Source organism: Hypanus sabinus, unplaced genomic scaffold, assembly GCF_030144855.1.
Source record: "Hypanus sabinus isolate sHypSab1 unplaced genomic scaffold, sHypSab1.hap1 H_10, whole genome shotgun sequence".
In the NCBI taxonomy this organism is placed as follows: Eukaryota; Metazoa; Chordata; class Chondrichthyes; order Myliobatiformes; family Dasyatidae; genus Hypanus; species Hypanus sabinus.
In genome coordinates, this window is record NW_026779041.1 from 37949 (window position 1) to 64915 (window position 26967).

The following is a 26967-nucleotide window of genomic DNA, read 5'->3' on the forward strand; positions in this document are numbered from 1 at the left end:
CATTTCTCCAGCGATATCCCCGCTTTACCCTTTGCCAATTCTCCTCAGTGTCCACAACTCTGCCTGCTTTGCGTCACCTGCAGCCCATCCACAATTTCTCCCTGATCAGCCGTACGGCCGTAAACACCGTGACTACCGATCTCCAGTCAGAATAACACCCCTCCACCTTCTGCAGGTGAAAACGCCACAGCCAGGGGGCAGTGTGGTTCCAGAATGGACTTCACTCCGCGGACGCTGCCTGATCTGCTGGGTCTTCCTAGTGCTCTCTGCTTCTCTGTCTGTGAAAACGTCCAGCGTGCTCTTTGGTTGCCTTGTTTCCTACATAGTTAAAACACAAAAAAAAATGTAGGCTTTCCAATGGAATCTTAGAAATCATAGGTTTACGAGAATGATTCGAGGAATGATCCCAGGAATGAAAAATTAATGTATGAGGAACGTTTGAGGGCTCTGTGCCTGTACTCGCTGGAGTTTAGAAGGATGAGGGGGTTCTTATCGAAATCTATTAAATTTCAGAAGGCCTCAATAGGAGAGAGATTGCTTCCAATAGTGGGAGAGTCTAGGTCCAGAGTGCACAGCCTCAGGAAAGAAGGACATTCTTTTAGAACAGAGGTAGGGAGGAATCTGGTTAGCCAGAGGGCGGTGAATCTGCAGAATTCATTGCCACAGATGGCTCTAGGATCCATATATTTTACTTATTTCGAGATAGGCCTTTCCAGCCCTTCAAGCAATACCGCTTGCAACCCACCAATTTAACCCCAGACTTATCATGAGACAATTTACAATGACCAATTGACCGCCTAACCATTATCCCTTTGGGCAGTGGGAGGAAACCAGAGCACGCAGGGGAAACCTCTTCGACTGAGGGGGAGTACATCCAAATTCCTCACCGCGGACATCAGGGTGGAACCGCGAACTCCGATACCCTGAGCCACCATCGCCTCGCTGTTCTACCGTGGCGTCCTGTTTAAAGTAGAGGCGGTTAGATTCATCATTAGCAAGGGCGTCAAAGAGGAGAAGGCAGGGGATTGGGGTTGAGTTAGATTAATAAATCAGCCTCGGTCAAATGCTGGGCCAAATGGCCTCACTCTGCTCCTTTGTCTGATGATCTTAAACCCTGAAACTCAGAGGGAGGTCACACAGCTGATTGTCCCTGTGTCAGTTGAGACAGAGCCAACCAGTCAATTCCCCCTTTACACTCTAAATCTGTACTTCTAGTAGTACACATTCAGACAGCTTTTAAGCTTCCATTGCCAGCACCCTCTCAGGCATTGCGTTCTGGAATACCCTTTTGGTGAATTAAAGCTGCCTCTTCTCTCTTCAGGTCCTCCCATCTGGTGTTTAAACCCTTGCCAAGGGGAACAAACCCTTTCCCTGTACACTCAGGTTTAAATGGAGTACATCTCAGGTGAGGATGAAGCAACTCCACCCTTTCCAGCCTGATGCAGGGTTTCGACCCGAAGCGTCGCTCGTTCCACTCCCTCACCGCCTCCCCCCACAGATGCTGCTCAGTCCACGGAGCTCCCTCCAGCAGATTCTCTGTTGCTTCAAACTCCAGCGTCCGCAATCTCTCGAGTCTCCATCCTGTCCGATACTTCCTTAAGGCTAAATTTTTTTCTGTGCTCGCAATGGCCTCGCAAACCTTCTTCTGCACCTTCTGCAGTGCAACGTTCAAAATTCGAAGTAAATTTATTAATGTGGTACGTAGATGCTTCCATTTGATGCCAGCAATGAGCTCCTGAAAAGAGAATTTAGAGAGCTCGGTAGAAAGCTGAGAGGCAGGCCCTCTCGGATAGTGATTTTGGGATTGCTGCCTGTGCCACGCGCCAGTGAGGGTAGAAACTAATGCGTGGCTGAAAAGCTGGTGCAGGGGGAAGGGCTTCAGGTTCTTGGATCATTGGGATCTCTTCTGGGGGTAGGACCCGTTCAAAAGTGATGGGTTGCACCTGAACCCAAGGGGTCCAATATTCTCATGGGCAGGTTTGTTACAGCTGTTGGGGAGGGTTTAAGCTAACTTGGCAGGGGGGTAGGAACTGGAATGAAGGGACTTTACATAGGACAGATGGTAAAAAAATAAAGACAGCGTGCAGTCAGGCTGTCAGGAAGGGCAGGCAGGTGATGGGACTTAGTTGCAGCCAACAGGCTGAGTATCAAATCATTAGGGATGCAGAGTCAGAAAGGACAGCAAATACAGAACTCAAGGTGTTGTATCTAAATGTGCATAATGTAAGAATTAAGGTGGATGATCTTGTTGTACTATTACAGATTGCCAGGTGTGATGTTGTGACCATCATTGAATCGTTGCCGAAGGACGGTTGTAGTTGGGAACTGAATGTCCAAGGTTACACGTTATATCGGAGGGATAGGAAGGTAGGCAGAGGGGGTGGGGTGGCTCTCCTGGTAAAGAATGGCATCAAATCAGTAGAAAGATGTGACATAGGATCAGAAGATGTTGAATCCTTGTGAGTTAAGTTAAGAAACTGCAAGGGTGAAAGGACGTTGGTGGTAGTTATATACAGGTCTCCCAACAATAGCTTGGAGGTGGACCACAGATTACAACAGGAAATGGAAAAGGCGAGTCAAAAGGACAATGTTGTGCGAGATTTTAACATGCAGGTCGATTGGGAAAATCAAGTTGGTAATGGATCTCAAGAGAGTGAGTTTGTTGAATGCCTAAGAGATGGGTTTTTAGATCCTACGTTGACCCTACTAGGGGATCAGCCATACTGGATTGAATATTATGTAATTAGGGAGCTTAAGGTAAAAGAACCTTTAGGAACCAATATGATTGTGTTCAACTTGAAATTTGATAAGGAAAAAGTAAAGTCTGATGTATCAGTATGTCAGTGGAGTAAGGGAGATTACAGTGGTATGAGAGAGGAGTTGACCAAAGTAAATTGGAATTTGCTGCTGTCAGGAATGTCAGCAGAGCAGTAATGGCATGCATTTCTGGGAAAAATGAGGAAGCTGCAGGACATATGTATTCCAAAAATGAAGAAATACTCAAATGGTAAAATAGTGCAACCGTGGCTGACAAGGGAGGCCAAAGCTATTGTAAGACCAAGAGAAAGGGCCTACAACAAAGCAAAAATTAGTGGGAAGATACAGGTTTGGGAAGTTTTTTAAAAGCTACAGAAAGCAACTAAAAAATCATTAGAAGAGAAAAGATGATATATGAAAGCAAGCTAGCAAATAATACTAAAGTGGATAGTAGAAGTTTTTTCAAGTATATTAAAAATAAAAGAGAAATGAGAGTGGATATAGGACCGCTAGAAAATGAGGCAGGAGAAATAATAATGGGGGACAAGGAGACGGGTGATGAACTAAATGAGTGTTTTACATCAGTCTTCACTGGAAGACACTAGCAGTGTGCCTGATGTTGCAGTGTATGAAGGAAGAGAAGTGGGTGCAGTTACTGTTACAAGGGAGAAGGTGCTCAATAAGCTGAAAGACTTAAAAGTATATTAGTCACCCAGACCAGATAAACGGCATCCTTGGGTTCTGAAAGAGGTAGCATTAGAGATTGTGGTGGCATTAGAAATGATCTTTTAAAAAAAATCAATGGACTCTGGCATGGTGCCAGAGGACTGAAAAATTTCAAATATCACTCCACTCTTTAAGAAAGGAGGAAGGCAGCAGAAAGGAAATTATAGACCAGTTAGCCTGACCTCAGTGGTTGGGAAGATGTTAGAGTCAGTTGTTAAGGATGGGGTGATGGAATACTTGGTGACGCAGGACAAGATAGTACAAAGTCAGCGTAGTTTCCTTCAGGGAAAATCCTGCCTGATGAACCTGTTGGAATTCTTTGAGGAGATTACAAGTAGGATAGATAAAGGGGATGTAGTGGATGTTGTATAGTTGGACTTCCAGAAAGCCTTTGACAAGGTGCCACACGTGAGTCTGCTTACCAAGTTAAGAGCCCATGGTATTACAAGAAAGTTACTAACAAGGTTAGAGCATTGGCTGGTTGGTAGGAGGCAATGAGCAGGAGTAAAAGTATCCAGTGACTAGCGGTGTTCTGCAGGGGTCAGTGTTGGGACCATTTTTTTATGCTGTATATAAATGATTTAGTTGATGGAATAGATGGCTTTGTTGCCAAGTTTGCAGATGGTATGAAGATTGGTGGAGGGGCAGGTAGTGTTGACGAAACAGGTAGGATGCAGAAGGACTTAGGCAGGTTAGGAGAATGGACAAGAAAGTGGCAAATGAAATACAATGTTGGTAAATGCATGGTCATGCACATTGGTACTAGAAATAAATGTGCGGACTATTTTCTAAATGGGGAGAAAATCCAGGAATCTGAGGTACAGGGGGTCCTTGTGCAGAACACCCTGAAGGTTAACATGCAAGTGGACTTGGTGGAAGGCAAATGCCAGGTTATTATTCATTTCAAGAGGTCTAGAATATAAAAGCAGGGATGTGATGCTGAGGCTTTATAAGGTACTGGTGAGGCTCACCTTGAGATTTGGCCCTCTCATCTTAGAAAAGATGTGTTAGCATTGGAGAGGGTCCAGAGGAGGTTCACAAGGATGATTCCAGGAATGAAAGGGTTATCATACGAGGAACGTTTGATGGCTCTGGGTCTGTACTCACTGGAATTCAGAAGGATGAGGGGGGAATCTCATTGAAACCTTTTGAACGTTGAAAGTTGAATGTTGATGTTTCCCATGGTGGGAGAGTCTAGGACAAGAGGGCACAGCCTCAGGATAGAGGGGTGTCCATTTAAAACAGAAATTTCTTTAACCAAAGAGTGGTGAATTTGTGGAATTTGTTACCACAGGCAGCTGTGGAGACCAGGCCGTTGGGCGTATTTAAGGCAGAGATCAACAGGTTTTTGATTGGACATGGCATCAAAGATTACGGGGAGAAGGCTGGGAACTGGGGTTGAGGTGGAGATAGAAAAAAAAAGGATCAGCCATGATTGAATGGTGGAGCAGACTCTATGGGCTGAATGGCCAAATTTTGCTCCTATGTCTTATGGTCTTATGGTCTTATTTTCTTGCACACATTTACAGGAAATAAGAAATACAATGGAATTTTATGAAAAATATACATAAACAAAGACTGAAAACAACTAATGGTCATTCGTTAAGTGCCGTGTTGTATGACATGGATGATTATGACCATGACCGTGATTGTTCTTGGTAAATTTTTCCTAGAGGAATGATTTGCCATTGTCTTCTTCTGGGCAGTGTCTTTACAAGATGGCTGACCCCCGGCCATTATCAATACTCTTCAGAGATTGTCTGCCTGGCGTCAGTGGCCGTGTAACCAGGACTTGTGATCTGCACCGGCTGCTCATACGACCATCCACCACGTGCTCCCATGGCTTCACGTGTCCCTGATCGAGGGGCTAAGCAGGTGCTACTCCTTGCCCAAGGGTGATGCTAGTGGAGGGAAGGAGTGCCTCACACCTCCTTTGGCAGACACATATCTCTACCCCACCACCCAGCAAAGGAAGATAAACTATGAAAAAAATAATGCTGAGAACCTGAGTTGTAACAAGTGCCTGGAAGTGATACCAGCTCAGGGTAGTGGTGAATGAAGTGAATGATGTGACCCACAATGGTTCAGAAGCCTGACGGTTGTAGGATAATAGCTGTTACTGAACCTTGTCATGTGGGACCTGAGGCTTCTGTGCCTCCAGACTGATGTTATTATGGAGAAGTGTGCATGACCTGGATGATGGGGGTTTTTGATGGTGGATACTTCTCTCTTGTGATGGTCCTCCAAGTGAATGTACTCATTGGAGGGGAGACCATTGCTTGTGGCGGACTGGGCTGAGTCCATCATGCCTTGTAGATATTTCCATTCCTGGGCCTTTGTGTTCCCATACCAATAGATGCAACCAGTCACAATGCTCCAAAGTTCTTGGTGACACCCCAAATCTACTGAACTTCTAAGAAAATAGTTTAATGACATCTTTCCTGCAACGTATCCCAAAATAAGTCTGCAACTCTATTTGGAACTTCCTGGGAATGTGAAAGATGCGTAGAGACACGGTTCTTCCCACTTAAACGAGCGCTATCGGTGAAATGAGTGACGCGTGGCCAAGTGGTTAAGGCGTTGGACTAGCAACCTGAAGGTCGTGAGTTCGAGCCCCAGCCGAGGCAGCGTGTTGTGTCCTTGAGCAAGGCACTGAACCACACACTGCTCCAGTCCACCCAGCTGAAAATGGATACCGGCAAAGTGCTGGGGGTTAACCTCGCGATAGACTGGCGTTCTATCCAGGGGGAAGTCTCGTACTCTCAGTCGCTTCACGCCACCGAAACTGGCATAAGTACTAGCCTGATGAGCCTATAAGGCTCGGGACAGACTTCTTACCTGTGAAATACTGTGATGTGACTTACCTCCTTTTTAAGTCACCTGTCCTAATACATACTTGAATCTGGGGGAATCACCTTAAACTCAGTGACCTAATAAAGAGGTCACTGAGTGTATATTCATGGTCTTCTACTGCTGTAGCCCATCCACTTCGAGGTTCAATGTTCAGAGAGGCTTTTTAGCTCATGCTGTTGTAACGTGGGGTTACTTGAGTTACTGTCACCTTCCTGTCAGCTTGAAACAATCTGAATCAGAATCAGAATCAGGTTTAATATCACCCGCATGTGTCATGAAATTTCTTGTGACGCAGCAGCAATACAGTGTAATACATAATAATAAGATTATAAATTACAAAAATTATATATTAAAATTAAATTAAATAAGTACTGCAAAAAGGGAGCCAGGAAGTAGTGAGGTAGTGTTTGTGGGTTCAGTGTCCATTCAGAAATCTGATGGCAGAAGGGAAGAAGCGGCTCCTAAAATGTTGAGTGTGTGTCTTCGGGCTTCTGTACCTCCTCCCTGATGGTAGCAATGAGAACATAGAACATAGAACAGTACAGCACATTACAGGCCCTTCGGCCCACAATGTTGTGCCCTCAAACCCTGCCTCCCATATAACCCCCCCACCTTAAGTTCCTCCATATACCTGTCTCGTAGTCTCTTAAACTTCACTAGTGTATCTGCCTCCACCACTGGCTCAGGCAGTGCATTCTACGCACCAACCACTCTCTGAGTGAAAAACCTTCTAATATCCCCCTTGAACTTCCCTCCCCTTACCTTAAAGCCATGTCCTCTTGTACTGAGCAGTGGTGCCCTGGGGAAGAGGCACTGGCTGTCCACTCTGTCTATTCCTCTTAATATCTTGTACACCTCTATCATGTCTTCTCTCACCTTCTCTCCAGAGAGTAAAGCCCTAGCTCCCTTAATCTCTGAATATAATCCATACTCTCTAAACCAGGCAGCATCATGGTAAATCTCCTCTGTACCCTTTCCAATGCTTCCACATCCTTCCTGTAGTGAGGCGACCAGAACTGGACACAGTACTCCAACTGTGGCCTAACTAGAGTTTTATAGAGCTGCATCATTACATCGTGTCTCTTAAATTCTATCCCTCGACTTATGAAAGCTAACACCCCATAAGCTTTCTTAACTACCCTATCTACCTGTGAGGCAACTGTCAGGGATCTGTGGACATGTACCCCCAGATCCCTCTGCTCCTCCACACTCCCAAGTATCCTGCCATTTACTTTGTACTCTGCCTTGGAGTTTGTCCTTCCAAAGTGTACCACCTCACACTCACACTGAGTGAAGAGACTCACAATGAGAAGGGGGCATGTCCTGGTTGATAGGGGTCCTAAATGACTGATACCAGCTTTTTGAAGCATTGCCTTTTGAAGATGTCCTGGATGTTTGGGAAGCTGGTGTCCCTGATGGAGTGGGCTGAGTTTTCAAATTTCTGCGGCATTTTCCGATCCCGTTTGGTGGCTCCTGCACACCAGGAGGTGTTGCAACCACTCAGAATGCTCTCCATTGTACTTCTGCAAAAAGTTTCTGGAGCCTGCAGTGATATACCAAGTCTCATCAAACTCCTGATGAAATATAGCCCCTGATGCTCCTTCTTTGTAATTGCATCAATGTGTTGAGCCCAGGTTTGATCTGTTGACACCCAGGAGCTGGAATCTGCTCACCCTATCCACTGCTGATCTCTCAGTGAGGACTGGTGTGTGTTCCCCCGACTTCCACTTCCTGAAGTCCACAATCCTTGACCACCCTGACACTGAGTGCAAGGTCATTGTTGCAACACCACTCAACCAGCTGATTTATCTCGCTCCTGTACGCCCCCTCGTCACCATCTGAAATTCTGCCAACGATAATTGTGTCTCTAGCCACACAGTCGTGGGTGCAGAGGGCAGAGCAGTGGGCTAAGCACACATCCCTAAGGTGATGGTCATTGAGAAGGTATTTTTCCGATCCACACTGACTCTGGTCTCTCGAAGAGGAAGTCAAGGATCCAGACGGAGAGGGAGATGCAGAGACCCAGGATTTGGAGCTCGTTGATTAGGACTGGTGTTGAACGCTGAGCTGTAGTCAATAGACAGCAGCCCGATGTAGGTAGTGCTATTGCCCAGCTGATCCAAGACCAAGTGCAGAGCCGGTGAGAGTGCATCCGCTGTAGACATATAGTGGCAATAGGTAAATTGCAGGAAGTCCTGGTCCTTGCTGAGGCAGGAGTTGCTTCTGGCCATGAACAAGCTGTCAGACACTATTGCGAGGAGTCAACCCCTTGAAAGGTGGTCTGGCACCACCTCCGAGACAGAGGTGACAGGGTCACCGGACGCTGCGGGGCTTCGCCCAGGTGCAGCTTTATTCTCCCTCTCAAAGTGTCGGGTTCACCTGGAGGGTGGCATCACAGCCGCTCATGACCACAAACAAGAGAAAATCTGCCGATGCTGGAAATCCAAGCAGCACGCACCAAACGCTGGAGGAGCTCGGCAGATCAGGCAGGAGTCCTGCTGGAGGGCTTCGGTCCGAAATGTGAACTGTACTTACTTCCATGGATGCTGCCTGGCCTGCTGAGTCCCTGCAGTGTTTTACGTATGTGGGGGCTATTCAGGATGGTAGGTTTTGCTTTGGAGGAAATGGCCTGCAAACCCTGCCATTCGTCCGATTCCATCATCAACTTCAATCAGAATTGTTTTCTCGCTCTTGAAATAGCCTTCTATAGGTCACAGCTGAACATCTTGTACAGTCCTGAATCACTGGTCTTAAATGCCACAGACCTAACCCTTGGCAGATCCCATTCTCTAGTCTGGACGTTCTCCTCTGACCTCCCTCATTAACAAGGCATTTTCACCCACAGAACTGCCGCTCACTGGATTTTTTTTTTGTTCATTTTATGTACCATTCACTGTAAACTCTAGAGACTGTTGTGTGTGAAAATCCCAGGAGATCAGCAGTTTCTGAGATACTCAAACCACCCCATCTGGCACCAACAATCATTCAACTCACTTAGATCACGTTTCTTACCCATTTTGAACAACAAATGAACATCTTGACCCTGCCAGCATGCTTTCATGCTTTGAGCTGCTGTTGCATGATTGGCTGGTTAGCTATTTGCATTAGTGAGCAGGTGTACCTAATAAAGTGGCCACTGCGCGTAAATGCAAATGATGTTAAATGTATTCATGCTCTGGTCATTGCTGATGCTCTCCATACTGCTCGTTATGCCGCTGGCGTTTAGGGCAGCGATGAAGGTCCTCCATCTCTGGCGGTGTTCAGGGCTCCCTTCATCACGTCAGTAACTTCCTCTCAGTTTTCACTACTCTCGTCACACATGTCCTGGGTAGAGACTCAGGAATACCGTCACCCTCAGATGTAGAAGGATCCTTCATTGCTGTTTCTGTAACAGTTTTGTTTGACCAGTCAGGGTTGTTAACCCTGAGCTGAACCCCCGAACCTGGAGGACACTCTTAGACTGGCCTCTACCCATCATTACGAAGAGCCAAAGCGTAAAGCCCTGACTCCAGCCAACGTAGCTCTCCAGGGCATTAGGCATGCAAGCCTCCAAACCCAGTGACAAAGTTATGGTCTTCTTGGAGGATCGCCGATCAGCCAGTTTTTTTATGCCCCTCACTAATCACCCTTGAGAACGCGACGTGAGCAGCCTTGTTGGAAGTGTGCTCTCGTTGTACTCAGATGACGATCACCTGCCAAGCCAGCTTTCTGGGAAGCAATCCTGTACAAAAAAAACCTGAAAGCACTCTGAAGGCCAGGCAGCATCCAGGGTTAGCATTTTGGGCTGAAGTTCCCACCTGAAACACTAACTCTCTTTCTCTCTCCACAGACGCTGCACAACTTGCTGAGTTTTCCCAGAACATTTTAAATTTCCATCATATGTCAATTTATATTGATTTCAGACAAGCCATCAGAATGTTTCTATTAGATATTACACTCAAACAGCAAAGACGAAGTTCTCTTTTGTTTCAACAACTTCACTTTCTCTGTTCTCTGATACCACCTCCACTTTGACGTAACATTTAGCCTGTGCTAGTTTGCGGGAATTTTCACTCGTTTGGTCAAATCTTTCCATCTCCAAATGTGAACGCTTAGTAACTGGGTGAATCTGTGTTCGCCGGTTTCAATGATTCAATGGTTCCATTTAATATCAGAGAACGGATACAATATACGACCTGAAATTCTCGCTCTCCACAGACATCCACAACAAAGACTGAATGACAGAAAAATATTAGAACATCCAAAGCCCCCTCTCCCCTCCCAGGCACAAGCATCAGCCCTCCCATCCTCCCCACCCATTTCAGCAGAAGAATTAGCACCCACCACCTACAGAGAAAACAACGGCAAAGCCCCCAAAGATTTTGAACTTCATTCTGGGTTAGTTCATTTACATACGAGGGGTGATTGGTAAGTTCGTGGCCTAAGGTAGGAGTCAATTTTAGAAAACCTAACACATTTATTTTTCATCATAGTCCCCCTCCTATATTTACACACTTGGTCCAGCGGTCGTGGAGCATACGGAACTTGGACCTCCAGAAAGTGTCCACAGCAGGGGTGATTGATAAGTTCATGGCCTACGGTAGAAGGAGATGAGTTATACAGCTCTCGTTACATGCACATGCAGTTTATCTCTTTGAGTGATCATGCAGGAAGTTTGAAGTTAACAACTCATCAGTTAATAACTCATCAGGGGTGATCGATAAGTTCATGGTCTAAGGTAGAAGGAGATGAGTTATTAACTTCAAACTTTCTGCATAATCACTCAAAGAGTTGAACTGCATGTGCCTGTAACGAGAGCTGTATAACTCACCTCCTTCTACCTTAGGTCACGAACTTATCAATCACCCATCTCTGGACACTTTCTGGAGGTCCAAGATCCATATGCTCCATGACCGCTGGACTAGGTGTGTAAATGTAGGAGGGGACTATGTTGAAAAGTAAACGTGCCAAGTTTTCTAAAACTGACTCCTTCCACCTTAGGCCATGAACTTATCAATCACCCCTCGTAATTTTACTTTGATTTTTGAAGAAATTTGACCTCAGTGGGTTGCATGACCTTGATGTGAGGGGCAAGTTTTCCACACAGAGAGTGGTTCGGTGTCTGAAATGCGCTCTCTGGTAAAGGCCGACATACGAGAGACTTTCATGAAATGTTTAGGTGGGCACATGAATATGAAGGAAATGGAAGGATATCGACATTGTGCAGGCAAAGCGGATTAGTTTAGTTGATAATTTGATTACTAATCTATTTGGTTCACTGTGGGGCCGAAGGGCCTGTTCCTGAGCTGTACTGTTCTATGGTCTAAAATGTAGTATTCGTTTACCCCTCCCCCTGCACCCTCCTTCCCCTCCCTCTTCAACCCCTCCCATCTGAGATGTCGAGCTCGCACCACGCTCCTCCTCTCCCTGGCGTGGGACTCTGAGACCTGGTGGAGCCTTCTCATAACAGACAGACTGCGTTTTACAAATTCAACAGCTTGAGCTTGGCCCCCGAGCAATCTCCAGGCAAAAAGCCGGCTCGCACTTTGATGAAGCATTCAATTATGATGGCGTGGCGAGCACCGAATCCTCGCGGGAGCCCCGCTCCCCCACCCGCCAGGCCCTGCATCCTTTCAGCGTCTGCTTTCAGATGTGTGGAAGGTCGGCAGGCTTGTAAGAAATTCATGCCTTTCCCTTCCGTCTGACTACAGAGAACTCTCACCGAAGTCAGATTAAATCTTGAGGCGGCTGGAAGACATTTTTGGTTGAGGGGTTGTCAAATGTTATTGATAATAATTTAGCACTCTGAATATAAAGCTTACAGGTCTAATCCAGAGTTAATATCTTCTACTCGCCCAGAGACCCATCTATATTATGTGAGTACCTGTATTTTCAGAGGCCACTTTGTTAGATACAGGAGCAGAACCCAGTGTGGTCTTCTGTTGCTGTAGCCCGTACACTTCAAGGTTCGATAAACTGTGCATTCAGTGACGCTCTTCTGCAAACCACTGTTGTGTTCACTTGAGATGATGTTGCCTTCCTCACTACCTTCTTTATTTCCTTTCTTTGCATCACTTGTTTAACCATTAAACTTACTGCAATTCACAGTTTTTTTTCCATTATCATGTATTTCATTGTACCGCTGCCGCAAAGCGATCAAATTTCACGACATATGCTGGTGATATTAAACCTGATTCTGATTCTGTCAGCCTGAACCAATCCAGCCATTCTCCTCTGACCTCGCTCATTAACAAGGTGTTTTCACCCACAGAACTGGATTTCTTTTTACACCATTCTCATTCACTACAGACTTGAGAATCAGCCGTTTCTGAGATACTCAAATCAGCCGTCTGGCACCAAAGTCACTTGGATCACATTTCTTCCTCATCCTGTTGTTTGATCTGAAAGCAACAACTGAACCTCTTGACCACATCAGTGTGCTTGAGTGGCTGATTAGAAATTTGCACTAACTATCAGGTGTACCTAGTAAAGTGTATGTTTGGGCAAGCTACAAATTTAAACCCGAGCCTTGAGTTTGAACCCCAACTACCCATAGCAGGGCTTGCGCAGTCTCCAGAAAACTTGCTCCCTGGGTGAGATGGTCAGATGATCTCAAATCAGCCCCAGCTGTTGGTCATCCACTGGTAACCTGCCTTCATCTATCAGCAGGCCCATCCGTTATTCAACCGGACGTCTCCTGCAATCATTCCTGTCTCCTTTACCAATCATTTCATTCTCCCCGTGATCGCGTGGGTTTCCTCCCACAGTCCAAAGACGTATCGGTTGATAGGTTGATTGGTCATGAGAAATTGTCCCATGATTAGACTAGGGTTAAATCAGGGAGTTGCAGAGTAGCATGTCTCGAAAGGCAGGAAGGGCCTATTCTGAACTGTATCTCAATAGATTAAAAAATGAATATTAATTTTCCTTCACCAATCATTTAATTCTCATTTACATCCCTGTACTGAAGAAAAACAATCTTGAATCTCGACAGTCTGCCAAGCGAGCATTTCTTTGTTTGGATCTGATAACGGCTCAATCATAGTGTTTGAGGAAGTTAAGGCACGATTCAAGTGAATCCTGCCCGGATTTTGTTTTGCCAAAGAGATTAGTGTTAAGATCAAAGATAGAAGTTTGGTTTGATTTGCCTCGTGTACAGGGAGCCATGCAGTGAAATGTGTAATTTGCACTAAGGACCAGCATAGTCCTAGGTTTGTGCTCGGGGCTGCCTGCAAGTATTGCCAAACTTCTGGTTCCAACACAGCCTGTCCACAACTCACCAAACCTAACCCATACATCTTTAAAACATGGGAGGAAACTGGAACACTGGGAGGAAACCTACACAGTCGCGGGGAGAATGTGCGAACTGCTGACAAGCAAAGGCGGGAATTGAATCCCCATCACTGGCATTGTCAAGTGTTGTGCCACCCCCTCGATACTGCGCCACGCCGTACCAGACAATGCAGGGACCGGCAGATGTACCAGTCTGGAGCAACACATGATCTGTAAGAGGGGAGAAAGTCTGGACGGCTCGGAAGGGGCAAGAGCGGGCAGAGAAGATGGTTCTACCAGCGCAGTCCTGTTTGTGGAACTTGTCACAGAGGTGGATGGTGTTTGTGGCACCATCAGGTTAGAAGGGAGACCTCCTCATGTGATGAGATCTGTAACAGTCCAAGGATAGTAGCCTGGTGTTGATGGGTGAAATCATGGCTCAGGGAGAGCCAAAAATATTTCTTGCGTTGGTGGATTATAATTTCCCAGCTGAAGATACAGTACTGTGCAAAAGTCTTAGGTATAGTCTGCCCAAGACTTTACACAGTCTTAACGGGATCTTAAACCCCCTTTTATTCTCTCTCCCATTCCCATCAAATCTCCCCAGGTTCTACTCGTGGCTAATTAATGCACCAACCTGCACACCTTTGGGATGTGAGAGAGGCCAGAAACCCAGCCACAAAATATTCCTCTCGTAGCGTCAGCCGATTTCAAAGATTAACTCTCCGCTGAGTGGAACTATCTCTCGGTTGCCTCAGTTCTCCGCAGATGTTTTTCCAGCCGTTTCCTGGGGTGTCCGTATCAACCAAGCACAATTCAACGTCATTCCATGGGCAACACCCCAATCGGGGTATGCAAGATGCAGGATTGCTTAATATCATTTCCAGTACGAAAGCATAAAGGGAATAATTGTTAATCAGATCAGATGCAGCATAAAAAGCACAATAAGATAAAGAAAACAATGATACTGATAAAAACACAATCAATATAAATACATAAGATAGCTTCATACACGTTTTGATTGTATGTCCTTCAAGTGACTCTCGGCTGTATGTTAGGTCACTGAGAAGAAACGAAAAAGTAGTGGTGGTTGGGGTGTGTTAGTGGGCGGAGGTGTTGATCAGCCTTACTGCTTGGGGAAAGTAACTGTTTTCGAGTCTGGTGGCGCAGGTGTGGATGCTGCATAGCCTCCTCCCTGATGGGAGTGGGGCAGACAGTCCATGAGCAGGGTGTGTGGGGTCCTTCGTGATGTTACTGGCCCTTTTCTGGCGCCTCAGTGTGCACACAGCGTCCTTGATGGTGGGTAGACTGGCGCCAGTGGTGCGTTGGACAGCTTTGTGGAGCCTTCCTGCCCTCCCACGGTGCAGTTTCCTTGCCACGCAGTGATGCCGCTCGCTAGGCTAAAATGACGTGAGTCCTGACGTGCAAAGTACAGCTCATTTCAGCCTCCTGAGAAAGTAGATGTGGTCAGACTGTGTGGGTTGTATTCCAGAACATATAGGAGGTGTGGTGGGGGGGGGGGGGGGGGGGCTCAAGGTTATGTTGTTCAGCCCGGAGGATTGGGACCTCTGAGGAGGCAGATCCTAGATTTATTTGCCTCCCCTTTGATCCTGTTACACCTCAACCCAATCCACCACTTTTCTGAACTCCAGCCACCGTAAATCCACGTCTCACTACATCCGTCACCTCCTGACCCCAAACCTTGATGATTTTAGACTCTCACTAACACCCCCCCCCCCCCGTGACCAGATCTCTCCTCTCATGCACCTGCAATCGAGACCATGACCATCCCCATTGCCCTGATATACCCTGTCTCCCACCACTCCCACTTTCTCTTTGCCAAAATCTGCAACGCTCGTCGCTCTGCGTTCGGGTCAAACTGAAATTGACAGCCACGTGTCCCAAAGGATGCACGTTGCATCTAGCATGGTGATATACTAGAGATTCTGTAGGTGTCTGAACACACAAAATGCTAGAGGAACTCAGCAGGTCCAGGACCGTCTACAGAGGCTCTAAACACGAGAGGTTCTGCAGATGCTGGAAATCTTGAGCAACACGCGCAAAATGCTGGAGGAGCTCAGCAAGTCAAGCAACATCTATTGAGAGGAATGAATAGTCAATGTTACAGGGTGAAGGGTCTTGGGCCAAGACGTTGACTGTTTATATTCCTCCATACATGCTACCTGTCTTGCTGAGTTCCTCCAGCATTTTGTGCACACGTTCCTCCCGCACAGTAGAATTTTTTAGAAAAAAATCCCTTGGATATGTCTTGCTGCATCTTACATCAAGAGATCTGAAGTGGTTGATAGACTATTGATGTCACATAACAAGAAATAAAAACACAATATGTGCCATTAGCTTTGGCACAAGTGAAAATGATAGAAGTTCGATATCTTTAGCCACAGGAGCTAAGTAAATATTATATTCAATAAACCAGAGATGGTGGATATTAATCAGCAAAGTGTAAATTTAATGCAAGAATGTCTTTACATAAAAAGCATGATCAATTCAAAAATAATCTATCAAGCGTCGGTTCTAGAGTTCCACAACATTGGGGCTGAACAGTCTCGTTTCTTTCACTACCGTCAGCCATGCAAGTCCCAGGTGAAGACTCAGGGATACAGTCGCACTCAGGTGCAGGATTCTTCATTGCTGTTTCTTTAACAAATTTGCTTTCCCAGTCAGGGTTGTAAGTCTGGAGCTGAACCCTCGAACCTGGAGGACTGGTGGACCGCTGTTAGTCTGGCCTCTATCTTTTGACCTGTCTAGCGTGGGTGACCCCCACCAAGAGCCAGAGCATAAAGCCCTGACTCCGGCCAACGTAGCTCTCCGGGTCATTGAGGCACACAAGCCTCCAAACCCTATGACAAAGTTGTGGTCCTCTTGGAAGCGACTGACATGATGAAGGAAGCCGTGACTACTTCCAGAGATGGAAAACCTCCATTGCTGCCATAAACGCCAGTGGTGTGATGGTCGAGAGAGAGAGAGAGCGACTGGAGTAATAGCTCAGTAACTTGGCAGTTATCTAAACTCCTCCTGCCACTGTTTGTCTGTGCACCCCCTCCGTGACAGTGTAAGTGAGTTTCCTCCAGGTGCTCCGGTTTCCTCCCATGCCCTTAAGACCTATCCCCTCAGACTGAACTTGTAATTGCTTGCTGCATTTACTAAATACTGACTTGAAGGGGGTGAGTAATTATGCAATCAACTAGTTTGTGTTTAATAATTGTGATTCTTTATTGATCCCAAAGTAAATTATTCCTCTTCTGGTTATCCATCCCATAGGGTGATGATGGTTCCTTTCAGTCAGTTAGTGGGGTGTTGAGGATACCCCGCTCCTCAGAAAGGAACGGTGTGTGCGTGAATGGATTTTAGGTGAGTAGGGGGTTGCACAGGTCCAGACCTCCCCCTCAGCATCCCCTCCTGGATCCAGCAGCACGGTGGGGCCCAAGAGGGCTGGGGCAAGTTCTGCTGCAGTGAACGGCCAGACCAAGCTTTGTTGCAAGGGATGCCCTTTCAGCGCTTCACGGCACGTGATGGCCCTGGACCCTACGAGAGGGTTCATCCGCTCTTTGACAGGTTCCTGTTTTTTCTGTCCTGCCGGGTGTCTAGCCCTCCCTCCTCACCAGGCAAGTGGGGGGTGGGGGGCCAGTTTAGTCACCGACCACCAAACCGTGCGACAGGTAGTACTGGGTTACGTGGGACCAGTAGCACTCAGACAAGTCACCTGACCTGAAAGTTAATTAGTGTCACGGTAGCATTACAAGTGCACAGATATACAAATACTAGAAGAGAAGTAAGGAAGATAAAGATAGAGTTACCTCAAACAGTCTAACAGGAGCTTCCCTGGCTGTAGGTTGACTCATGATAGAGCCTAATGGCCGAGGGTAAAAGTGACCTCATATATCGCTCTTCGGAGCAGTGCAGTTGTGCTCCACTCAAGTCTGTCATCCAGGTGCCCCCCCCCAGGTACTGGTAGGTCCTCACCACATCCACGTCCTCACCATCAATATCTGTTACTGAAAGTGCTCCTCTATTCAGCCAAGGTGGCGTGCAGAGGGTGAGAAACTTTGTCCAGAATCGCCGGGATTTCCCACAGGGTTCTTTGTTCTACCACAGCCTCCAGTGTGTCCAGTTTGACTCCTATAACAGAGCCAGCCTTTCTAATCTGTTTATTGAGCCATATTGATGCCATTGCCCCAGCACACCACCGCATAGAAGATTGCACTGGCAACAACAGACTGGTAGAACATGTGAAGGAGAAGCCTGTGCACTCCAAAGGACCTCAATCTCCTCAGGAAGAAGAGGCAACTCTGGCCCTTCTTGTACACAGCCCCTGTGTTGGTGCTCCACTCAAGTCTGTCATCCTGGTGCACCTCCAGGTACTTGTAGGTCATCAATACATCCACGTCCTCACCATCTATAGTAACAGGGAGCAATGCGGGCTTAGTCTTCCTAAAGTCCATCACCATCTCCTCTGTCTTACTGGTGTTGAGCTGCAGATGATTCAGCTTTGACAAAGTCCTCCTCCAGGGTCCCTATACTCATCCTCCTGTCCTCCCTTTATGCATCCAACTACCTCTGAGTCATCAGAGCATTTCTGCAGATGACATGACTCAGTGTTGTGACTAGGTCCAAGGTTAAACAGGAAGGGAGCTATACATTCCCTGGTGGGGCCCCAGTGCTGCTTATCGCCACGTCTGACACACGGCTCTGAAGCCACACAAACTGTGGTCTGCCAGTCAGGTAGTCCATTATCCAGGATAGAATGGATGTGCCAGACTGCATTGAATGGAGCTTCTCCCCCCAGCACCGAGGGCTGTATGGTGTTAAAGGCACTTGAGAAACCAAAAAACATGATCCTCTCCGTGCTGCCCTGCTTATCGAAATGGGAGTGGGCTCTGTTCAGCATCGTCAACTCCAATGTGCTCCTGGTAGGCAAACTGCAGGGGGACCGAGGGCTGATCTGACCAGGGGGTCAGAGGTGAGCCAGGACCAGCCTCTCAAGGGTCTTCACGATGTGTGAGGTCAGGGACACTGGATGGTGGTCATTCAAGACTTTCGGCCAGCCCTTCTTGGATACTGGGACCACACACGATGTTTTCCACACAGGCGGGACCCTTCCCAGGCTGAGACTCCAATTGAAAATGCGCTGGAGAACTCCACACAGCTGCTCAGCACACTCCTTCAGGACCTTGCTGTTCACACCATCCAGTCCCAATGCTTTGCTGTGTCTGAGTTACCCCAGAGCCCTTCTCACCTGCTCAGTAGTGAAGGTGAGTCTGTGATGACTGGGGACTTTGTGGAAGGCGCAGGCTGGAGGAGGTGAAGATAGCAGTTGATATATGGGTGGTAGGTGCAGGGCAAGGAGGGGATGTAGACAGTGGTAGTCTGTGTTGCTCATCCATGAATTGAAGGGAGAAGCTGGTGAGAGAGCACTGGGTACCTCAGCACCTAGACTGGTGCATTTCAGACAAATCTGTAGAAATTCGTTTTCATTTCAACACAAAAGAGTTTTTTCTGTTGATCAGTGTCAAAAAAGGACAAAGTAAATCCACTATGATTCAATGTTGTAAAACAATAAAACATGAAAACACCCAACTGGGGCAAACCAGATCTTTATCTTTAAATCCTAAGTATTCACTACCACCACAATTCACTGGCTTCAGTACAGATCCACACCAGGCCTCTGTACCTTTGTCATGACAGAGGAGTAGGACTAGCTGAGACAGAGTGACCTTGTACTGCACTGAGACACACCAGTTGCCTGTTTAGCCAGATGTTTCCTCCAGCCAGCTTCTCCATTGAATGTGATTGGGGATCTTGGGGACCTGGAGGCACTAGAGACTGCAGATGCTGGAATCTGGAACAACATGCAAGATATTGGAAGAATTCAGCAGGTCAGGCAGGATCTGTGGAGGGAAATGTAGAGTACAGTTGGCCCTCCTTATCCGCGAGGGATTGGTTCCGGGACCCCTCACGGATACCAGAATTCGCGGATGCTCAAGTCCCTTATTCAACCTGTCTCAGTGCGGTGGACATTAGGACCCGGCGTCAGAGCTCTGAATCCACAGTGTTTCTGTTCACAAAAGTAATCACGATCACAATTGAAAATAAAGTGGAAATAATAAAGCGATCGGAAAGAGGTGAAACCCCATCGGTCATTGGAAAAGCATTAGGCTACAGTCGGTCAACAATCGGAACAATTTTAAAGTGAAAAAGGCTCCGCCCCGAATTATTACTACGCAAGGCGGTGGTTTAATTATTAGGTTTTGGGGTTTTGGGTTTTTGATCCTCCACATCAAACTGGCACGGTGGAGAGCGCACTGGGGAGCAGTCTGAAGGCACACACTCAGTGATTCAGGAATAGCTTCTTCACCTCAGACATCTGAATTCTGAATGGGCATTGAACCCATAAATTCTACCTCACTACTTTTTTTTCACTTCTTATATATTATATATATGTATATATAATTCAGTTTTTTTCTCTGCCATTATGTATTGCATTGTACTGCTGCTACAAAGACAACAAATTTCATGACATTTCATGACATACAAATCAGAATCAGAACCACTTCATTGCCAGCCTGTGAAACATCCCAGAATTGATTGTGGTTCGGTGCCAAGCGTAAAACACAGGACAATACCATAACAGACAACACGATAGCGACCAACAATTCACAAGACAATAGTGCAAACAGCCATGAGTAAGCAACAATTAGCAGAACAGTCACATGCGCAAACCTCAATAATCAAACTTAAATAAATGTGAACATATGAGCAACATCATCATCATCATTATGTGCCGTGTTGCATGACGTGGGTGATCATGGTCTTTCCACTATCATGATTGTTCTTGGTAAGTTTTTCTACAGAAATGGTTTGCCATTGCCTTCTTCTGGGCAGTGTCTTTACAAGACGGGTGACCCCAGCCATTATCAATACTCTTCAGAGATTGTCTGCCTGGCATCAGTGGTCGCATAACCAGGACTTGTGATCTGCACCGGCTGTTCATACGACCGTCCACCACCTGCTCCCATGGCTTCACGTGACCCTGATCGGGGGCTAAGCAGGTGCCACACCTTGCCCAAGGGTGACCTGCAGGCGAGCGGAGGGAAGGAGCACCTTACACCTCCTTTGGTAGAGACGTACCTCCAAGTTCAATAATAACGGAACAAGGGCATCAGGAAAGACCAGTTAACAGATGTTGTGCAGGGACAGTTAGGGGATTACACCTGAGTGAATTTTGTTGAGTAGCTGGATAGCCTCAGGAAAGAAGCTTTGAAGGAGATGTGTAGTCCTGTTATAGTAAGTAGGGTTTTCATCTTAATTATACCTTCCCTAACTTGTGCACATGACAACGAACTCAATTTGACTTTTGGGAAAATTACTAACGTGCTTTGAAAGAGATAGAATGTGATTCCCAATTAATAATTTCTACAACTGAATATATCAGCCTTGGGAACTTTAAGGTTCACTTTTGAAGTGCGGTCAATATTGCAAGGAAGGAAACATGTCAAACAGCTTGGGGCATAAGGAACCGGCCTAGACAGTCACGTGAGACCGATTAGATCAGGGGTTCCAAACCTTTTCTACGCCATGGAGCCCTACCAAGGGGTGCGTGGACCCAGGTTGAGAACTCCTGGATTAGATGATCCTTAGTCCTGATAGACTGTCTCAGCCTACAACATAAGGTTTATTCACCTCCATAGATGCTGCCTGACTCTAGCCAGCATAGCTCTCTGGGTCATTGAGGCATGCGGGCCTCCAAACCATGGCAAGGTTGTGGTCCTCTTGGAGAAAACATTACACTCAGCGATCACTTTATTAGCGCTGTAGTGGAATTGGTGTGGTCTTCTGCTGCTGTAGCCCATACCCTTCAAGGTTCAACGTGTTGTACATTCAGAGATGCTCTTCTGCACACCACTGTTGTAACGTGTGGTTATTTGGGTTACTGTCGTCTTCCTGTCAGCTTGAACCAGTCTGGTCATTCCCCTCTGACCTCTCTCATTAACAAGGCATTATCGCCCACAGAGCTGCCGCTCACTCAATGTTTTTTTTGCGCCATCCTGTACAGTATAAACTCTAGGGACTGTTATGAATGAAAATCCCAGGAGATTTCTGAGATACTCAAACCACCCCGTCTGGCACCAACAATCATTCATTCCACGGTCAAAGTCACTTAGACCACATTTCTTTCCCCATTCTGATGTCTGGTCTGAACAACAGCTGAACCTCCTGACCATGTCGGCATGCTTTTATGTATTGAGTTGCTGCTACATGATTGGCTGATTAGATATTTGCATTAGTGAGCAGGTGTACAGGTGTAGCTAAATGCTGAGTGCATTTCCCCTCTCAACCATACAACAATTACAGCACGGAAACAGGCCATCTCGGTCCTTCTAGTCTGTGTCGAATGCTTACTCTCATCTAGTCCCACTGACCTGCACTCAGCCCATTATTCTCCATTCCTTTTCTGTCCATATACCTATCCAATTTTTTTTAAAGCCCACACTCTTGCTGTCTCCCCGTAACTGTTAACACCCTTACAGATCAAGAATCCAGGCATAGTATCAGCTTCTGATTTCAGCACAAGGTACTGAATTTAGCCGGCTCTGTGCCACCATTATAGGCGGGCAAGGGTGTGTGTGTTGTGTGTGTGTGTGTGTGTGTGTGTGTGTGTGTGTGTGTGTGTGTGTGTGTGTGTGTGTGTGTGTGTGTGTGTTCTGGATTATCTTCATGTAGATCAGGGCTCCCATCCTTTTTTATGTCCATGGAGCCCTACCATTAACCGAGTACCCCCGATGTTGAGGGAATCATTTGAGAAATTGTTCTTTCCATTCTTTACATTAGGCCGAGAGAGCAGATAGGTCTAACCCGGTACTGGGTGGTGGGGTGAGGGCTCCCATTGCAGCATGTTACTCTCTCAAAGGACCTTCAGCCTCCCGATACACTGCCTGATTGCGATTGTTTTCAAACCCTGGGTTCCTTGGAGAGTTCAGGAATGAGTGAGAGACTTTGATTCTTCATGATAATTTATTTTAAAGTTTAAACAAAGATACAAAGTAACAAGGCAGGTGAGAGATGAGAAATTAAAGGATTCAGTATAAAAACATGGCGCCTTTGAGAAGATATCACCTTTATAAGCAGAAATTCCGTAGATAAGAATATACCAATCAACAGTTGCATGTTCATGTCATGGGGGAAATGAGCTAACACTCAGCCAAATAATAAAAAAGAAAAGGTATATGTAACTGCTATATCATCTTCTGCCAGTCAGTGGGGACAAATTACATTCTGTGACAAATATGAGTTTGTTAAAGATACAAACTGTGTCAGTAAAAATGAAACTATGATTAAAAGTACAATTTTATTCTTGCATTCATTCAAGTAATGTATTGTAAAAAGTGCTTAAAAAAAACAACTGATTCCTTGTCTATCCCCCGTCAACGGATGTGCTTTTGATTAAGATCCACCACACGTGGCCTGGACCCAGCCCCGCAGATCAATCAACTTGGTGCTCCTCTGTCTGACATAAGGTGTAATTGATCACATGACAACTGGATAAAGAAAGCAAGTTGTCCATCAGGAAAAGGCGTCCAGTCAATCGTATCTCCCTGAAAAAAAAAGGAAATGTTGGAAAAGTAGCTTTCAAGCCGGGCCTAATTAATCAGATGTTCGCCCTCATAAGTATGCAAAAGATTTGAGCCCTGTTTGTTGACCTTTAATATTCAAGGAAGTCAATATCTGTCTTCTGGTAGTTAGCTGCACAGGGGGCTGCTGAATGTTAATAGCATTTTGTTTATTCCTTGTGTGCTGAATCCAGAGTTTAGATCATTAGTGGCCAGATGAAGTCAGATCCTGCCTCAAACTTCTTAATTACTCATGCAGGACACAATGCAAAGGGAAAGGGGGAAATGCCTGTCTTCCTACAGGAGTGAGACACACCAGCTAGTTGAGCGGTGTCACAGCAACAACCGTGCACTCAACATCAGTAAGACTAAAGGATTGATTGTAGACTTCAGAAAGGATAAGACTTAGGGAACATGAAACAATCCTCATAGAGGGATCAGAAGTGGAGAGAGTGAGCAATTTCAAGTTCCTGGGTGTCAATATCTCTGGGGATCTAACCAGGACCCAAAATATTGATATAAAGAAGGCAAGACTGTGACTATAGTTCATTAGAAGATTGAGAAGATTTGTCTTGTCACCAAAAACACTTGAAAATGTCAACAGATGTACCGTGGAGAGCATTCTAACTGGCTGCATCACCGTCTGGGATGGGGGAGGGGGGCTTCTGCACAGGATCGAAATAAGCTGCAGAGAGTTGTAAACTGTCCCCTCCATCATGGGCACTAGCCTCCCCACAGCATCCAGGACATTTTTGGGGAGCAAAGCTCCAAAAAGGCGGCATCCATCATTAACGACCCCCATCACCCAGTTCATGCCCTCTTCTCATTGCTACCATCACGGAGGAGGTACAGGAGCCTGAAGACACACACTCAGCGATTCAGGAACAGCTTCTTCCCCTCTGCCGTCCGATTTCCGAATGGGTATTGAACCCATGAACACTGCCTCACTAATTTTTCATTTCTATTTTTGCACTACTAATTTAATTTAACTAATTTTATACATATACTTAATGTAATTTATAGTTTTTCCCTCTGTTATCATGTATTTCATTGTACTGCTTCCACAAGGTTAACAAGTTTTACAACATATGCCAATGATATTAAACCTGATTCTGTTTCTAATTCTACACCATCAGGCACATAAGCCTCCACACCATAAGATCATATGATACAGGAGCAGAATTAGGCCATTTGACCCATTGATTCTGCTCCCCCATTTCATCATGGCTGATTTATTTCCCTCTCAACCCCAGTCTCCTGCCTTCTCCCTGTATCCCCTCATGCCCGGAACGATCAAGAATCTATCAACTTCTGCCTTAAGTGACTTGACCTCTACAGCCGCCTGTGGCAATGAATTCTATTGAGTCACCACTCTCTGGCTAAAGAAATGTCACCATTGAGGACCTCGTCAGAAGACGGTGCCTCAAGGTGGTAGCTTCCATCAACACGGACCCTCGCCACCCAGGCCTTGCCCTCTTCTCATTGCTACCACCATCGAAACAGAAACATAGAAAACCTACAGCGCAATACAGGCCCTTTGGCCCACAAAGCTGTGCCGAACATGTCTTTACCTTAGAAATTACCTATGGTTACCTCTATTTTTCTGAGCTCCATGTACCTGTCCAGGAGTTTCTTAAAAGACCCTATCGTATCCACCGCCATCACTGCCACCAGCAGCCCATTCCAGTGATTTATACTAACTTATTAACACAAGAAAATCTGCGGTCGCTGGAAATCTAGAGCAACACACACAATATACTGGAGGAACTCAGCAGGTCGAGCAGCAGCTACGGAGAGGAATAAAGAATCAATGTTTTGGGTCGAGACCCTTCATCAAGACTGGAAAACAGGGGGCAGGATCCAGGATAAGGAGATGAGTGGGAGGGGTAGGAGTTGAGAGGTGAAGTTGCAGCTATATAGGACCCTGGACAGACCCCACTTGGAGTACTGTGCTCAGTTCTGGTCGCCTCACTACAGGAAGGATGTGGAAGCCATAGAAAGGGTGCAGAGGAGATTTACAAGGATGTTGTCTGGATTGGGGAGCATGCCTTATGAGAATAGGTTGAGTGAACTCGGCCTTTTCTCCTTGGAGCGAAGGAGGATAAGAGGTGACCTGATAGAGGTGTACAAGATGATGAGAGGCATTGATCATGTGGATAGTCAAAGGCTTTTTCCCAGGGCTGAAATGGTTGCCACAAGAGGACACAGGTTTAAGGTGCTGGGGAGTAGGTACAGAGGAAATGTCAGGAGTAAGTTTTTTACTCAGAGAGTGGTGAGTGCGTGGAATGGGCTGCCAGCAACGGTGGTGGAGGCGGATACGATAGGGTCTTTTAAGAGTCTTTTAGATAGGTACATGGAGCTTAGTAAAATAGAGGGCTATAGGTAAGCCTGGTAATTTCTAAGATAGGGACATGTTCGGCACAACTTTGTGGGCTGAAGGGCCTATATTGTGCTGTAGGTTTTCTATGTTTCTATAAGCTGACAGATGATAGGTGAAGCCAGGTAAGGGGGGAGGTGAGGGAGGAGGGGATAAAGTGAGAAGCTGCAAGGTGATTGGTGGAGAAGGCTGATGAAGAAGGAATCTGATAGGAGAGGAGAGTGGACCATGGGAGAAAGGGAAAGAGAAGGATTAAAAGGGTAACCAGAATAGGGAATGGAAGGGAGAGAAGAGAAATTAATGAAAGTTTAGGGAATTTGAGGTTCATGCCAACAGGTCAGAGAATAAGATGTTGCTCCTCCAGCCTGAGTTTGGTCTCATCATGGCAGTAGAGGAGGCCCTGGACAGACAAGGGAAGTTGAATTAAAATGGGTAGCCAACTAGAGATCTTGCCTTTAGTGGCAGAGAGCATGAGGATGCTTGACAAAGATTTTCCACCCTTATCGTTGATACCCTCTAATCCAGGCAGAATCCTGGGCGGACCAGTTCTGCACAAAGCTGCACAGTGAGGTAGTCTTTCCTCCCGCAGGTTGGGTGAGACTGGAACTGGAAGCCATAGGTTTAGGCTGAAAGGTAAAAGACTTGAGGGAAACTAAGGGGGATCTTCAGAGGAGGTTGCGAGTGTGGAACAAACTGAAAGTAAGGAATGCAAGCCCTTTCTCGAGGCAGGACTACTGAGCGTTCGGGGAGGAAGAGGGGAGTCTGAATGGGAAATGGAAAACTTTGCATATGAGGTGCACTGCTGGCCATTTAAGATGGTGAATGGGGTTCTTACCAACCCATCATTAACCCTTGTACGTTTGCCCCCGTTTATATCTTCTTTCTTGCCCAGGTGGAACTAACAGGCAGCAGCATCTTCGACTACATTCACCCTGGCGATCACGTTGAGGTGGCGGAGCAGCTGGGTCTGAAACTGCCGAGCAGCCGCGGTCACAGCTCCCAGGCCCCCGCTGAGGACGGGGCAAGTTCGACGTCTTCCTCCTCACTGGCCGAGACCCCCGAGCCAGGTAAGGGGGAGGACCCACCCGCGGGCAAAGGGGAGAGGGTTAGCTGGACTCGGGGACGGGGCTGGGAACTTGTTGTCCACTGACTCTCTACGTCTCCATCACAGGCATAAGTCCCCCTACCATCAGGCATATCTTCATTAAGGAACTTCATCATCTGGATTATTATAAATTACAGATTATTGCACATTGCGCATTCAGATGGAGACATAACGTAAAGATTTTTACTCCTCATGTATGTGAAGGATGCAGTTCAATTCAGTGTCCACTTCTCATTATCACCACTGGACAACAACGTGTTGCTACTCCT

At 46.4% G+C, this 26967-nt stretch overlaps 1 protein-coding gene across 1 annotated transcript in view; it reads left to right on the top strand.

Moving 5' to 3' along the window:
* The first annotated feature begins 1625 nt into the window (after positions 1–1625).
* Positions 1626–26967, top strand: part of LOC132386055 (neuronal PAS domain-containing protein 3-like) — an 82366-nt gene continuing 57024 nt past the window's right edge. The window contains exons 1-4 of the mRNA XM_059958344.1: positions 1626–1697; positions 11813–11976; positions 18395–18518; positions 26486–26660. Of these exons, the coding sequence (XP_059814327.1) occupies positions 1626–1697; positions 11813–11976; positions 18395–18518; positions 26486–26660 (535 nt within the window). The remainder of the gene's footprint in view (positions 1698–11812; positions 11977–18394; positions 18519–26485; positions 26661–26967) is intronic.